This window comes from Acanthopagrus latus, chromosome 2 (assembly GCF_904848185.1).
Source record: "Acanthopagrus latus isolate v.2019 chromosome 2, fAcaLat1.1, whole genome shotgun sequence".
Classification (NCBI taxonomy): Eukaryota; Metazoa; Chordata; class Actinopteri; order Spariformes; family Sparidae; genus Acanthopagrus; species Acanthopagrus latus.
Window position 1 is genome coordinate 12,633,307 of NC_051040.1, and position 11,429 is coordinate 12,644,735.

General features: G+C 41.8%; 2 protein-coding genes across 3 annotated transcripts; both read left to right on the forward strand.

The window, feature by feature from the left end:
- Nucleotides 1-1,187: 1,187 nt before the first annotated feature.
- On the forward strand, nt 1,188-3,674 carry LOC119031264 (caspase-1-A-like). 2 transcript variants are annotated; one of them, XM_037119624.1, is made up of 3 exons: nt 1,188-1,344; nt 2,448-2,739; nt 3,141-3,674. In XM_037119624.1, the coding sequence occupies exons 1-2, from the start codon at nt 1,317-1,319 to the stop codon at nt 2,720-2,722; spliced, it is 303 nt and encodes a 100-aa protein (XP_036975519.1). In that variant the 5' UTR covers nt 1,188-1,316; the 3' UTR covers nt 2,723-2,739; nt 3,141-3,674. The 2 variants fall into 2 exon arrangements, with proteins under 2 accessions (XP_036975519.1, XP_036975527.1); XM_037119632.1 differs by having other exon boundaries at nt 1,194-1,344; nt 2,451-2,739.
- Nucleotides 3,675-4,818: 1,144 nt separating this feature from the next.
- On the forward strand, nt 4,819-10,928 carry LOC119031258 (caspase-1-like). The gene is made up of 8 exons (XM_037119610.1): nt 4,819-4,977; nt 7,155-7,457; nt 7,597-7,685; nt 8,098-8,274; nt 8,369-8,618; nt 8,754-8,924; nt 9,066-9,175; nt 9,266-10,928. The coding sequence occupies exons 1-8, from the start codon at nt 4,971-4,973 to the stop codon at nt 9,368-9,370; spliced, it is 1,212 nt and encodes a 403-aa protein (XP_036975505.1). The 5' UTR covers nt 4,819-4,970; the 3' UTR covers nt 9,371-10,928.
- Nucleotides 10,929-11,429: the final 501 nt, after the last annotated feature.

Here is an 11,429-nt window from a genome sequence, read left to right on the forward strand (position 1 = left end):
TTTATTGGATCAGTGTTACTGATGGATAAACCTGTAAACAATATTTGTATTACGGTTCTGGTTGTGTTTCTATGGTTTCCTGTTTTATTTTGAACTTTTACCCTCACATTCCATGCTTTTCATTTTATTTCCTCCCACTCTTCAACTTCCCTCCCTTTTCCTGTATTATATTAACCTGTGTCATGTTATGTAATTAGCATTTGTGTGTGTGTGTGTGTGTGTGTGTGTGTGTGTGTGTGTGTGTGTGTGTGTGTGTGTGTGTATCTAGTGTGTGTGCTCGCTCATGTATTTGACAGTTTTTCCCCTGTTACTCTCCTGGGTTATCTGCTTGTGTGAGTCACCTGGTTATTCTCCTGTGCCTGTTCCCATGTCCTCCAGTGTCTCCTTGAGGTATGCTTTCTGGTTTTAGTTTCTCATTTCATTCCTTGAGCTTTTTACTTATTTGTACTTGTGCTTTTTGTTGTACTTTGTTTAAAAGTTTTGCATTCGGGGTCCAATTTGGTCAATTAAAGTTGTGGACCCAAATGTAAGAACACACGGGGATGCAAACACGATGAGGAACAAAATATGAGCTTTATTGAACAAAAGCGGAATACTCCAAAAATCATCACTCCAAAAACAACCAAGAAGTGTAAATCCCCCAAAATAAGAAGTAGCAACACAAGGACTCAAACAAAGTACATCAGAAAGCAAAGTACAAATCAGGAAAAATGCAAAGAATAAAGTGAGAAACTAATACAAGAAAACATACCACGGGCAGACACTGGAAAACACTGGAACAGGCACAGGTGAGCAACACAGGATGAAGTCAAGACATGAGGGAGAGCACAGACTATAAACACACAAGGGCTTATTACACATGAGGGTAAAACAGGAACTCACATGCACAACCAGAATCATAACATCATTTAAATGTTGAGAAGGTACATTTTGAGGGTAACTCTACCAATTGTATACATTAAACTGTGTATACAGGTCTTGTGGAGTATTACAACATATGTAGAAAAAGTAGTATAAAGCCTTTTGTGGGTCCAGAGGAAGCTGCATGTTTTCTGATGAACTGCTTCCACTGGCGTGACTCAGTGGCAAAGTTGCACTGTGGGTAATGTAGGCGACAGACAACCGGTTTAACATCGCACTCCCACAACACATTTTTTTTATTTCACGTATTGTTCTTCCTTTTCAAAATCTGGCGCCTACATTACCCACAATGCAACTGAATCCTCCGGCCAGTGTTTTACGCACTCCCGGCGCGCAGGGTGGAGTTTTGGCGCCAATGTAAAGGCATCGGACTTTAATCTACAGAACATTTAGCGATGGCCGGAGCTGTGAGAGTGATGGCAGGTAAGAGTGAAGGTTTGTGGTCTAAAATGCACGTCGAATAGCAACAGTACGGGCACAAGTCACGGTACAAGTCGGCGGCGATAAGATACTGGCGATCACGTGGGGCTATGTGTGTAGACAATGTAAGTAAAACTGGGATTATGTATTTTTTTGTCTTTGCTTTGATCACCACTGTTTGGTAATATTTGCTGTAGGCTATCTAGGATTAGTTTTACGTGGTGAGTCAAGCAAAGCAACTTGTTACCTTTGAGGTTACCGGGCGTTTCCGCGTGAAGCGCGCACAGCTGCATGGTGAGCTCCGATTCAAGTCAAGTTAAAATATGAATTTAAGAACTGAATCCTCCAGCCAGCCAGGAGCAGGCAGATGCCAGCAAAGATGTTCACACAGTACACCTCTTATTCCATCACATTGTCTCCATACTGTAGGTTTATTGTCTGCTTTAAAAAAAAAAAAAAACATACATTGCGTTTGGTTTCACTTTGACTTACGTACGTTGCTCGATCGTGTTTATTAAGAAAGTAGTCACTCGTGATTTCAAAATAACTCAACTTCAAAAAGTAGATAACATGCAGTAGTACATACATGAGTGCAAGTACAATTGCAGACGTAGTAGTCCCTAAAAATGACTTAATTGCGGTATTTTCAGTAGTTATAATTAGTTACCTTCAACTCTAAATATGATGGATTGTGTTATGGATCAAGAAACCCATCAGAATATAAAATTAGTACCAACATTTGTACGGACAACATTACATTTTATACATTTACATCTATATTGTCTTGTGAACTTGTAAACTAGTATTTTCTGCTCTTAAATGAAGAATTCACTCAAAAAAAAAAAAAAAAAAATTCAGGCCCTATCCACGGGCCACTGCACTGGTGGGAAGTGAAGTTTTGTAGTCCTCAGCACATTTCTGGAGCTTCAGAAAAAACAGTGTCACAGCCTTTCTCCTAAACAACTGAAGAAGAGGGGGACCCCCCCCCCCCCCCAAAAAAAAGAAGCAGCAGTGAAGATTTTAAAGATTTTGCTTAATAATTCTTGTAGATATGGAGCTTTCTGGAGTGAGTTTGTGGGTTATATGTCTTCTTTTCTCTTCATAAGCAGATAAGCAGCTTGCCGTGGTGCGGAGTACTTTTGTGGAGAAGGTGTCCATAGCGGTGATCGGTCAGCTCCTGGACGACCTTTCAGAGGACGGTGTCTTGAACGACCTGGAGAGAGAGTCGATACTGGAGCAAAATTCTACCAGAGTAGACAAGGCACGAGCCCTCATTGACACAGTGAAGAGGAAAGGAGATGCACCCAGCGCGAGGATGATCGCTCGCCTTCAAAGCAGAGATCCGGCACTTTACACTTTACTGGATCAGACTCTGGCTTAGTCTTCGTAACACACCAGGTGAGCTGACATTACTAGACACTGTCAGAATTGATAGTGACTAGGATAGTTCTGGCGTTTTTTTTTTTCATTGTACCCCTTGAAATGACCAGCCAACAACACAGTAGTCTGTCTCTTCAATACCTCCCCCGTGTCCCCAAGCCCACTGATGATGCGACTCTTTAAAAATGATTAAATCCGAAGCAGTTTAATTAGCGTCACTCGTAACTGGAGAAAATAGTGCACAGTGGATAGTGAAAGAGACTACACTGTGTGTTTAAATAGTTTTCGGACAACAACGGAGCTCTGTTTTATCTATTCTATGTTGGTTTTCATGGGATTTGCCATATAGAATATCTCAAATACACCATTTTGAACAGCGTGGTCTGACAGCAGTGATGTTGTGTTGTGCTGTTTTCCAGCCACAGAGTCTCAAGAGGAGCAGAACCGGTCGTTCCCCATCATCCCGACTGCTGGTTCTCTGTGGACGGAGTGAAAGAAGAGTGATTCTCAACTTTTAAAGCTCTATTAGAAAACTGATTTGGTGCTTCTCTGTATAATTTGAAAACTCTATAGTTTTACTGCAAAAGAATTCTATTAACTCATCCCCAGCCATTATCTAAAGAACAAGTGAATATCTTAAATATCTTTGCAAATCATGTCTCTCCCTTTTATATGAATGTTTTGGGTTTTTTATGAATTTGTCATTTTTTAGCTGCAGGAGTAGAGCTAAAGTCAAGTCTGTGATGTCAGATCCACTTTCACTATGTACAGTAAATTAGTCATTTTGATATTGATTGAATTGATCTGTCACGTGACCATCAGGGGTTGTGGGATATTTTTCACAGACAGAAATAAAGTTGCAGATTCTAACACAGACAACATCCTGTACTGGGACAAGGAGAATCTGTTCATTGTAAAACTGACTTGGAAGCTATTAAACAGAATTAAATGCCTTTTTTTCATGTTTTTCAGGAGGGGAGGTGAAGTCATAAAATATGCAAATATTTTGTGTGATACTGTGATAAACCTGTAAAAGAAAGTACCTCATTATTTTTTCTTGAGGAGAAATAGCAGTAAGAATGCAGTTCATCGACTTATAATGTAATTAGATCTTCTTCATGGGACTCAATAACTATGTAATGGTCCGTCATGCATTCCTAACATTTACTGGCATTACAATCAGGGGTGTGTCCAGAAATCTGATTGGCCACCCCATTATTCCTTACGTCTGACTGGCTACCTGCCCAGCGAGAGGTGGGATCTTAGTTTGAACCAAATGTTTTAGGAGGATTTTTATATGTGACACTGTTTTCTTTGGTATGTAGCTTGTAGACTGATTTCAGCCTATCAGTACAAACACGGCAGTCGTGAACTGGGAGAAAAGGCTCGTTAGTGCCTCGTATCTGCAGAGACCCTGCAGCCTGCTGCCTGTATTCTCTTATTTTCTAGTTATTTTGCTGGGACACTTTATCAAAATGTTAGTATTTGACTTTACTGGGACTCAATGATCAACTAGCTTTGTGGTGCATTTACGAACAGCTCCGACAAATCCTGCCGAACACTGGTGGATTCCGCGAAGGTGCCCTCTTTGTGGCCCCCATGTTAGATAAAACACAATAAAGTGCCCTTCCGGTGAACAGAACGTGGTAAAGTGGCGTCTCCTCACTAGAATTATATCATGACTTTCTGCACGCTGGTGCGCTTTTTATTTTGTGTGCCCCTGCCCCTCAAACATCTGTAGTTCACCCCTGCTACTGAGTCTACCTTCAAGTTTAATAATCTTTTCAGAGCCTGTACTTGATTACTTTTTTTAAACTTGTGTGCATAGTACCTGCTGCGTGAAAGTTGTCATTTCCAGAGAGAAAAGTGCCCTTTGAGTTTCATATTTAAGCAAGAAAAAACCTGAGGTCATGTCAGAGTTTCAGCTATTTCAGATATGGGTCCAGATAAGTGGGCAGCAACATGTTGTAGGCAACATCTGGAGCCATGGTTCACTTTTCCAACCCACCGCGTTTTTTGTCTGATGCAATGATAAAAAAAAAAAAAAAAAAAAAAAAAAAACCTCCTCGATCTGTGGTGCCTGTCACAAGTAGGTTAGTTCAGTTAGAAGGAGGAAGTGCCTTCCTTATCACCCTAAAACCAGCACGCATTACGCACAACCCACACACAGGCTGCAGGACGCGGAGGATCGCTTCAGTTACAACGAGATCAGTCTTGAGAGTTTTGTTCTGTGACACAAGTTTTGAGAAATGGCAGGTAAGAGTCGACGATCTGAATCCGTTTTTCATGGATGTACTTTCAGTACTTAACCGTTGGCGGGAACATGCAGGCGATCAGCCAGCAGATTATGTAAGACGTTACTGTCGGCGGGCTGTGATGTGAGGGGTGGGTGAGGTTTGTGCAAATATGATTCCTGTCTTTGTTTTACGAAGTCCGTCAAAGTCTGCGTTTGGTTTTGCGCCACGCGTTGGTTTCAGTTCGCTTCCGCTCGCGCCCACCATGGTTTGCGCTTTAATTAGGTCCGGATGAAAGGAAGCAGAGAAAAACAACATGATGCAGCGCTGGTTAGACTTCTCCAAATGTCTCCAACGTTTATTGAAATGAGAAGCGTGACAGCCGGTGCCCTGGAAAGTGTGAGTTCACAACAGGCAAACTATAAACTGAGCTCTGTACAGTCCAAAGTGCGCATGTTGGACCACAGAGGTTTCTACTGAAGTATTTGCTCAGTGATGGTCTAATAATCCATTCTGTGATTGTTTAATGTGACGAATACAACGTTAAAGCTGTTCAGCTGTTCGTGTGAAGCAGAAAAAAAAAACGCATTGGGAGGTTTCTTTTGTGCAAGCTGCCTGAACAGGAAGGGCACCAACTTCAAGCCTCAGCCCACCATATATTATACACCAAAAGCAGTGACGGAAACAGGATGTAGGAGGAGCAGGGCTGCGGACACCCAAAGGGCACCAGCTCATAAGCTGACAAGCATCGTGCCTGTAGTTCATGTCACAGTCCAAGTGGGATGGAACACTTGTTTTATCTCTCTCAGTTCACTGCTTTACAGAGTTTTTCTTAACCAAAGTAAAAAAAAAACTGGAAGGGGCATGACTTCGGCTCTCTATTCGAAATCGCTTTTTTCTTGGGTAAAAAATAAGCAAGGATTACAGGCAACCAGTCTGAATGTAGATGGTAGCATTTTTCTACAGTCTGTTGTACTGTAATATCAGTATTTAGTTCAGAATGTTACGTTTAATCAAAAGAGTTGTCCTGTGCACAAAAACTATCAACTGTATTAATTAATGCAGGAGGTAAAACAAGTGCTCGTAACATATTCAGTGCGTTTACATGACACTTAAGAAAACCGAATTACTGGGTTAGTCCGACTATGATCGGATCTTTAAGATGCATGTATACACCTTAGTCTGACTAAAATCGGACCAGATCGGATTTCTCATAGTCGAATTAAAGCGCCCAGATTGTTCGATTGATAGTCGCATTACTCCTGCATGTATATGTTCCAGCGGATCGGATCGGATTTTTGCGTTCTGCGCAGGCGCAAGATTTTTCCCCCGGGGCCGTGAGCCAGAAGTAGACGGATGGCGGTGGCGTATTTCCTCCGAAATCCCCGCAAGAAAGAGCACCAATCGTCCATTTAGTTTGTGTAATTATCATGTACACCATATGCTAAGTGTACAAAGATGTAGCTTCGTCTCGCTCTTTGTACGCCATCTTTCTGTGCTGAGGCAGCTGGTGACAAAAAAAGAGGTCAGCCGGAGGTGGGTTTGTTACCACTAGTTGAAATGGGTACAGTGCCACCTAGCGTACCAGGGTATGACATGCTTCGGCCCAATAATTCAATTTTCTCACCGACATGTATACTCGGACACTTGTCTGATTGAGTGGCACAGTTGAACTATGGCTGTAATCTGACTAAGCTGTGCATGTAAACACACTGAGAGTGTGATTTCAGAATTAAGATCACTGGGCAGGCCATTGGCAGTTATAGAGGCTTTGTGTTGCTGCAGCAGCCGCGGGTTTGAGTCCCAGCCCAGGGCCCAGCGTTAGGGCCGCGTGTCACCCACCCCCAGCTTCCAGGTTGCTGTCATCTCTGAGGCTGTCCTGTCAGTAATGCAGTCCAAAGGCCAAACAAAGAATTAGTATTATTAAAATAAGTGGAATCCATGCCTGTCCAAATGTGATCATGTAAAACTAAAGGAAATCAAGCAAACTGTTAGAGAAACAGTTGGATTATGTGGAATAACACATTGTCACAAAGCTGAAAACACTGTGTTTCTGTGCTCTGCATTTCACAGATAAATAGTTTTCACAGAGCTGTATAGTTTCTTAAACATTCCCGATGTTTTTATTACATTCATACCTTAAATCACCAGCATTTTTTCGATTGTGTAATGGTTTCTGCTTCACACTCTGTCCTCTAGCTAAGGAGCTTGCCAGGGTGAGGAGTGACTTCGTGGGTAGTGTGTCCAAAGCAGTGATCAAATCGCTTCTGGACGACATGTTAGATGATGAAATCTTGAATGACGGGGAAAAAGAATCAGTACTCGAGGAGAACTCCGCCAGAGCGGACCAGGCACGAGACCTCATTGACACGGTGAGGAAGAAAGGAGATGACGCCAGCAGGAAGTTGATCGATCGCATTCAAAACAGAGATAACACGCTTTTCTCCAAGCTGGGTCTGTCCTGTGAGGAGCGGGGCTCCTGTGATCAACCTGCTCCGCCGGGTGAGCCGACACATTTCAGCCAGACATTCATGCTTGTTTTAAATTCAAACTGTCATTACACTTAAACACTGAAATGCATGCAGGTGTGCACACAAAAAGAAGTGCGTCATTTCTGACAGAAATGTTTTGCTGTTCCCAGCTGCAGAGCCCCAGAAGGAGGAGGAGTGGTCGACCTCGCTCATCGCAGTCAAAGAGTCATTCTGGAGTGAGAAACAGAACAAAAAAGATGTTAGTCGTTCATAAAAGCCATATCAAATATCTCACATGGTCTCGATGGATAGATTGACCCTCGGCGGTTAGTGGTGGAAACAGTGGTGAATCTGAAGGGGGAACTTATTTGTTGTGTTATTTTCCAGTCTGGACTCTATTTTTCCATGTTTGTATGTTTAAGTGACCAATGGGGACAATTATTCTAGCTCACATTGTTATTCTTAGTTTCTGACAGATTCACCTTAAGAGATAAGATGCAGAGATAGACCTGTCTGTTAAAAACTAAGATCATTTTTGTTGAACCACAATCAGCTGCCATCTTTGGCAGTTGTGTCCTTATCGAGATCTAGGATGCACAGGCTTCCTTTACATGATCATGTTGAGACATGTGGTACATTTTGAACTTTTTTTCTTCATATTTGCTTTTCAGATCTACCCCGCGGCCAAAAACTCCATTAAGAGTCGCGTGGCCCTGCTAATCACAAATATCAAGTTTACTGATAAGCGTCGCGACAGAAAAGGTGCTGAGAGGGACGAAGAGAACATGGAGAAACTGCTCACAGGTCTGGGTTACGAGGTGGTGAAACACACAAACCTCACAGCAAAGGTACTTTATCACAAGGGAGATTAAAAAAAACAACGTACTTTTGAGTGGTTGATACTGATATATCAACTGATATTTAATTTATTTGGTTTTATAGGCCATCGATGCTGCTATCAAAAAGTTCTCTGAACATCCAAAGCTCAAAGAGACGGACAGTGTGGTGGTGGTTATCATGTCTCACGGGAAACTGGGAGCTGTCCTTGGTGTCGACTGGAAAGAAGAGATATCTGGCGATGAGAAACCAGATGAGTTCCCCATCAACAACATTTACAAACACTTGGGCCCAGGGGAATGTAAAGCGCTGCTGGACAAACCCAAGATCATCATCATCCAGGCCTGCAGAGGAGGTGACGCTCGTCTACTCTTTTGTGTATTGATATAAGATATACAACAAACATGAAAAAAAGATTCATTGAGGAGTCTTGTCTCCAAGTGATGAGGCTCTCGTTTATTGTATTAAAAATGCATCGCATGTGTTTCAGGGGAGTGCGGATCAGTTCTTGTTAGTGATGATGCAAGCGCAGCTGAGTGCTGTGATGATGTGAGACAGCCCGATCCACTCCCACCTGCTGATGAAGAAAACCTAGACGAGGATACCGTGAAATTTGTGCACAGCGAAAAAGACTTCATTTCTCTTCTCTCCAGTACCCCCGGTGAGCTCACCTGAATATTATCGACAGCTGACAACACATGCTAGATCGAACTCAATAATCAGCTTTGAAAACAGCGAAGAATTGTAACATTTCATGACAAAAACTGAACATATTTTCTGCCTTTACATGTTTTTCCTGCAGATGCTGTCTCATATAGACACTCGGTCAAAGGGTCTCTGCTTATCCAGTTTGTGGTTGACGTATTCAACACCTACGCACATCAGGATCACGTTCACGAACTTTTCAGAAAAGTAAGTTTGGCAAACAGTCATCTGGGTGTGAAACTGTGCAGTGGGAAATAGGATTGCAATCTCATGAGCTGCTCTGTTTCTCTCCCACAGACCATGCAGCGCTTTGACGGCCATGCTATGCAGCCCAAAAGACAGATGCCAACCATAGACAGGTGCACGATACCAAAACACTTCTACTTCTTTCCAGGCCTCTGAGACAGGATTCACTGTTGTTTAACACCGTCCTGTAACCGTACTTAAATGATGCAAGTAATGATTTCTGCTTTCTGCCTGAATTGATTTAAAAGTTATGGATGGATCACTGAATAGGCCGACGGGCACAAGCCCAGGGGCCCCAGGGGTCAGGGTCTTGGGTCAGGGTGTTTTGATCCTTTGTATAAGTTTATGTCTGTGTCTTATGACTATTTTTTTTTTATCACCGCATTTGTATCTTTTATATAAAACTGACAGCATGTAAGGCTCGGCACCCTTTACAGCCACGGCAACGCTTGCAATGTTTATTATCTTTTTAAAAGCTTTTAAAAGCCACAAAACACCAGCAAACACTGCCGTTAACTCAGCCAAGTCATTTTCCAAAGATCTATAGAATTTTTTTTTCTCTCTATTTTGTGAGAAATAACATAGTCTTCCTATTAGTGGTAAGGACAGGAGGAGGAAGGGAGAATGTCACATTGTTTGAGGCATCACAAGAGCCACAGGTGGGGAAAAATCCCCCACGTGGGAAGATATACAAGTTTAGATAGGATGATATTTGCTGTCCCATCTGAGAAGAAGAATCACTGTCCTGGGAAGACAGGATACACCCAAACATCAATGAGTCATTATCATGTAAAGAAAATGTTTTATGACTGTTGTAAATGAAGGTAACCTCCTCTCTGATTCTGTACTTAAGAATTTACAGTTTGGCAGATTATGCTTTTGCCTTCCCTCCATGCTGCGTGTTTTCTTTAAAAGAGATCTGATTCATAGGCTGAAGTCTGAAATTCTTCGGAGACTTAGCAACTCTCTACCACACAAAGGAGAATTTCCACACAATTTATACACAGTTTTTCTCATTTCTTACCATATAAAAAAGTTGCGGTGGGCCTTTAATTCATTCCAGTGCTCAGTAGAGAAGCACATTAATTAAAGGGTAACTCCACCAATTTTACACATTAATGTCTGTTAACAGTTCTTGGGGAGTGCTACTGCATATGTGAGGAAGTATAAATAAAGTCCCTCCTCTCCAGAAGAAGCTGCATGTAAGCTGATGAATTTCCAGTGATCTCACTAGTGGCTAAGATGTATTGTGGGTAATGTCGGCACAGGGTTCTCAGAAGGAAAGAGGAATGTGTGGAATGAAAAAAAGGTAATAACTCTGGCTTCGTTGGGACAGTTTTTCAAAACCAGGTGCCTGAATTACCAACAATGCAACCTAGCCGCTTAGAGACATCACTGGAGGCAATTTATCAGATTACACGCAGCTTCCACTGGAGCCACAAAAGACTTAATACCACTGTTTTCACATATGTATCAGTACTCCCCAAGACATGTAAACACACTTTAATATGTGAAATGGTGGAGTTACCCTTTAAGGTGTGTTAGCTCCAGTAAGCATAATTCAGACTAATCTAAGATGTGCTTTTTTAACACAGTCATGTATTTCAGTGATATTTTTAATGTAACATATTGATAATAATGGGCATTTACTCTTGTTTGTATTAATTTGGTGAAATGTTTGAACCACAAATAAAACCTTCAACATTTTTCAACACTGTCTCTTCACATCTATGTTCAGCTCTCCAGATGTTTTGAAATAGCTCTGTTTTTACGAATCATCACGTTTTTCTTTTAAGGATATTTTTCCGAAAGGTTGATTTTTGAGTTGCACTCAAAAAAAAAGACACTTTGGGATTGTAGGTCATCCCGACTGTCATCCTACAACATCAGTTAAGCTGTGAGGCGGGAGGTGAGAGAGACAGGTTAGGGATGCCTGGTGTTGTGAGTTATCCTCCCTTGAGACAATGTGTGACACTGGTCTTTATAAAAGTGACTTGAGTTTAATGGTAAGTCCAACAATTGTACATGTTTAAGTGTGTTTACAGATCTTGTGGAGGATTGAAAAAGGGTAGTATAAAAGCCTTTTGTGTCTCCAGAGGAAGCTGCATGTTTTTATTATCTGCCTCTACTGACACGTTGCATTGTGGTTAATGTAGGAACCACGTTTTGAAAAACTGTCCACTGGTCTAAACACACTTTAATGAGTAAAGCTGGT

Bases quoted from the DNA above. Each gene is read 5' to 3' on its own strand.
- LOC119031264 (XM_037119624.1), top strand. From the start codon at position 1,317: ATGGCCGGAGCTGTGAGAGTGATGGCAG. The intron at 1,345-2,447 runs GTAAGAGTGAAG...TCTCTTCATAAG, and splicing joins AGCTGTGAGAGTGATGGCAG to CAGATAAGCAGCTTGCCGTG.
- LOC119031258 (XM_037119610.1), top strand. The intron at 7,686-8,097 runs GTTAGTCGTTCA...TTTGCTTTTCAG, and splicing joins AGAAACAGAACAAAAAAGAT to ATCTACCCCGCGGCCAAAAA. The intron at 8,619-8,753 runs GTGACGCTCGTC...CATGTGTTTCAG, and splicing joins CATCCAGGCCTGCAGAGGAG to GGGAGTGCGGATCAGTTCTT.